The 4,706-nt window shown below is 35.4% G+C and overlaps 1 protein-coding gene across 1 annotated transcript; it reads left to right on the forward strand.

Moving 5' to 3' along the window:
* Positions 1–2,057: 2,057 nt before the first annotated feature.
* On the forward strand, positions 2,058–3,012 carry LOC128247871 (zinc finger MYM-type protein 1-like). The gene is made up of 2 exons (XM_052968070.1): positions 2,058–2,356; positions 2,784–3,012. Exons 1-2 carry the CDS (start codon positions 2,058–2,060, stop codon positions 3,010–3,012), a joined length of 528 nt encoding a protein of 175 aa, XP_052824030.1.
* The last annotated feature ends 1,694 nt before the right edge of the window (positions 3,013–4,706 follow it).

Here is a 4,706-nt window from a genome sequence, read left to right on the forward strand (position 1 = left end):
GTTTTAGGCCATTTTCTGATGATAAAATATGGACACTAATTATGCATTGTAAGTAGCGTATAATATTTCATGAAAACTTTTTTGTTCAATTTAGCATACGAAATGAGAAGAACATTAAAATTTTTGTTGGCGCTCTGTTGATGCTTCATGTTACCATCCCGCGCACCACCGGGCCTTGAACGTGTGTATGCGGCTGGGCAAAGGCACAACAAACCTATTCATCCATTCTCCAAAAGTACTCTATTGATGTTTCACGTTTTCAGTCCTGCGCAACGCAGCATGGCCGAGCAGCATGTCTGCTTTCTATGTCAGCCATGTCTGAACTATATATTGCAAAATTTTCACACAAAAAAAAAAAAAAAACTGCTGTTGTGACTCACATCCATTTGAGTTTGACCGCATGACCACTTCCGGAAGCTACACTCGCCACCTGCAATTAGTACCCCCAGTGTTTCCTCCCCCGTTTAGTCGGACGAGTAAAGGTAGGGTGTTCCAGAATTAATGATGATTTGAGTGAAATCGGATGCATTAAAAAAAAAAGATTTCCCTTTTATTTATGTTTATCATTTTTAATATGTGTTAAAAAGGTATAAATTTTGAATTTTGTTTATAATTTTATTTTCATTCCTGTCAGACTCTCTTATTTGTCCATGACAGCTTTTTTCTCAATTTGGCAGCAATCATTTACCTTCATCCTCAAGATGGAGAAATTGTGTAGCTGACCTTAAAGAACACATTCAGTTAGCAGTGCAGGAGCTAAATCCTGAAATGCTTCAAAATGTGTTTCACAACGCTAAGGAGATATTTGAACTATGCAGGGATACAGGCATGTTGAAAAATTTCAATGAAAGTTTGACGTAAGATTTATAAATTTGTTTTGGTAATAAACATAAAATTCTATCAGTTTTTAAAACATTTTCTCAATTTCATTGAAACAGATAGTTAATTCTGGAACACCCTGTATGGTGTAGCGTTGTTAGTTGTTGCATTGCACGAGTAAATATTAAAATCAAAGGTCGTCTCGCCATAAACATCCCATCTTTTTGCAAAGCATATTGTATCAAGGAGTATATTATCCACAATGTATCTCTCCTTTATAAGTATGGATGTGTGGTTGAGAAGCTTGCTTTCCAACCATGTCACCTTGGGTTCAGTCCCACTGTGCGGCACGTTGGGAAATTCTCTTTCATTACAGCTCCGTGCCGACGAAAGCCTTGTGTATTATATAATTTTATATTGATATATAAAATAAGACATACAACCTTATTATTGTCATATAATAAACAAACAGAAGTTCGTGTATGAAATTGATCTTCTTTCTACTTCAATTAATACATGTTTGTTTTTTTTCTTATGAAATACACACATTCAGGAGGTGTAAATCTATATATATAATAACACTTTGAATGTGGCTCCCGAGAAAGTGTAAAAGTAATTACGCGATCAACGACAGGTATTACTACTACTTATAATAAAAAAATTCACTTATCAAATCATCAGCAATTAATAAGTAAAGTTTGATAAAGATTTAAGTTACACTTACACTTGCAGAAAATGGTTCAGATGATTGGAAAAATCTTGCAGCAGTCCTCTCCTCACATGAAAAAGTAATGGTTATTTAGAAAACTTTCAAAGATGGAAAGAACTTGAAATACGATCGAAAACACAAAAAACAATTGATAAAGCAAAATTACGAGAGCTGAAGCAAAAAGAAGAATACTGGCACCTAATACTAATAAGAGTGATTTCTTTAGTAAGAGGTTTTGGTGAACAAAATTTGCCCTTTTTCGTGGAAGTAGTGAAAAGTTATACAATTCAAATAATGAGAACTTCTTAAAATTTGTGGCAGAGTTTGATCCAATTATGAAAGAGCATCTGCGTAAAGTTAGGAATCATGAGACATTTGTGTATTATCTTGCTAAAGGTATTCAAAATGAGAATAATAGAAGCTGTCTAGGCTGCAAAATATTTCTCAATTATTTTCGATTGCGCAACTGATGTAAGCCATGTAGAACAAATGACAATGATCATTTGCGTTGTTGATCTGGGTAACAACGATGAAGAAATGGCAGGTTACACACACAGAAAAATCTGAAATGACCATTAGGGAACACTTTTGGGGATTTATTTCACTAAAGGAAGCTACTGGTGCTTTCATCACTGACTCCATTCTAGAAAAACTTCATGAAGTATCTTTATCAGTTGAAAATTTTCGTGGCCAAGGATATGATAATAGAAGCAACATGAAAGGTAAAGATAATGGAGTGCAGAGAAGATTACTGAATAATAACTCGAGGGCATATTTGGTTCCATGTAGTACTCATAGTTTGAATTTATTGGTCAATGATACTGCCAGGTGCTGTTTAGATGCAACAAAGTTTTTTTGATCTGGTACACCGTACTTATATCTACTTTTCTTCCTCAACATGTCGATGGGAAGCTCTGAAATTTCATGTGACATCATTAACTGTGAAGCCATTAAATGAAACAAGATGGGAGAGTAGAATTTATGCCTTTAACACCCTTCGTTATGAGCTTGACAGAGTTTATGATGCATTAATTGAAATTGCTCACAGGTTCAAGTGGCACTTCTTCACGTGTAAATGCTCAAGCACTTGCCAACGAGATTTCCAAGTTCAGTTTTGTGACTTCATTAATTCTTTGGTATAATATTCTTTTTGAAATTAACATTACTAACAAAAAACTGCAGTCAAAAGATTTAACCATATACTCTGCACTTAAAGAGCTTGAATAAACACCAAAAAGTATATTATTGATTGCAGGACTGATAAAATATTTGAAGAAGTACTTGATGCTCGTGATGTAGCTGATGAATTTGGTATGTGTGCAGAATTTGAAGCAAAGCCAGTGCGCATTAGAAGAAAGAAACAACAATTCTCATATGAAGGGAAAAATGAACCTATCCAGGATAGTAAACAAAGTTACAAAAAAATTTCTTTTTGCAATACTGGATACGTCACAACTCAGTTTCAGAACGCTTTGAATAACTGAAACAAGCAAATTCCATCTTCAGCTTTATGTATGATATAAAATCTTTTCAATATAAAACTTCACATCAAGTAATGGAATTTTGCATAAAACTTGAGTCTGCCCTATAGATTGGAGAGTCAAAGGATATTGATGCTGAAGATTTGTCTAATGAACTGAATGTCATATCAAGAAGAATTGAAAATTCCTATGGTCCTCTGAAAGTGCTTGAGCTACTTTGCGAGCAGCAACAATGAAAAAGCTTTCAAAATTTGAACATCGCTCTCAGAATCAGGCTAACCCTTCCAGTAAGTGTCGCAAACGGGAGCGTGGCTTTTCAAAACTTAAATTAATAAAGACAATAAAGACTTCAATGGCCCAAGAAAGGCTCACCGGACTACGATTTCCAAAGAACATGAAATTTGTAGAAAATTTTCACTCCAAGAGCTTATAAAAGACAGAAAGCTTGCAAAATATCAACTTTTAGGTACCAAGAGTTAAAAAAAGCAACAGTATTTAAATATTTTAACAACCAATAATAAATAAACAACACCTTTGAGTTAAATGAAATCAAAGGAGAATACAAACAAGGGCTTCGTGAACTGCTGTTTACCGTATTTGCTCGCATCCAATTAGTAAAATATTAAATTTTTAATACATCATGTCTATTAGTTATTATATATTTTTTCATTAATTTTTAAGGAATAAATTTGAAAGTTTTCCTTTACAAGTGACTTCAAATTGCTCCTATGTTTATTCATATTTCTATAAACTTTCTTGGGGAAATCCCCAGCTTGTTGGGCTCGCTTCGCTTGCCATCCCACCACGCTGTGGAGGGAAGGGGACGCCAAAAGTTTGTTTCGCCTAGGGCATCAGTTATCCTAGTGCCGGCTCTGACACCAGTGCATAACTGGTACTTATTTAATCGACCTCGAAAGGACGAAAGGCAAAGTCGACCTCAGCGGAATTTGAACTCAGAACGTGCAAACGATTCTGCTAGCTCGCTGCCTTAATAATAATAATAATAATAATAATAATAATAATAATAATAATAATAATAATTCATTCTTTTATTGGCCACAAGGGCTTACATAAAAACAACATAAAATGACAAAACAGGACGGTACAAAGGGTTTTAAAACGTGTAAATAAAATAACAAACAAAATTAAAGAATACAGTTCTATATTTAAGACCTTAGTTCATCTCCCTGAGCTTTTGGTATCTTTATGGCTATCTCTATTATGTCCAAGCATGGAACGCGCTTGATGGTTGTCGTCGCAAAGTTGAGACCTTTGTTCAGACTGCTTCTTCAGAGCTTTCAAGATGTCGGCTACTTACATTAATTACTGCTTTCACCGGTGGTGGTGGTGGTGGTGGTGGGGCGCATTAAGGCTACTCGTGGTAAAACCCACAGGTGCCTCACCAACAGGGCAAGAGCCCTTTTATTTTTCACAGGCGTAAGAGTGGCTGTGTGGTAAGTAGCTTGCTTACCAACCACATGGTTCCGAGTTCAGTCCCACTGCGTGGCACCTTGGGCAAGTGTCTTCTACTATAGCCTCGGGCCGACCAAAGCCTTGTGAGTGGATTTGGTAGACGGAAACTGAAAGAAGCCTATCGTATATATATATATATATATATATTTATTTATGTATGTATGTATGTATGTATGTATGTATGTATGTGTATATGTTTGCGTGTCTGTGTTTGTCCCCCCAAC

Source organism: Octopus bimaculoides, chromosome 5 (genome assembly GCF_001194135.2).
Source record: "Octopus bimaculoides isolate UCB-OBI-ISO-001 chromosome 5, ASM119413v2, whole genome shotgun sequence".
Classification (NCBI taxonomy): Eukaryota; Metazoa; Mollusca; class Cephalopoda; order Octopoda; family Octopodidae; genus Octopus; species Octopus bimaculoides.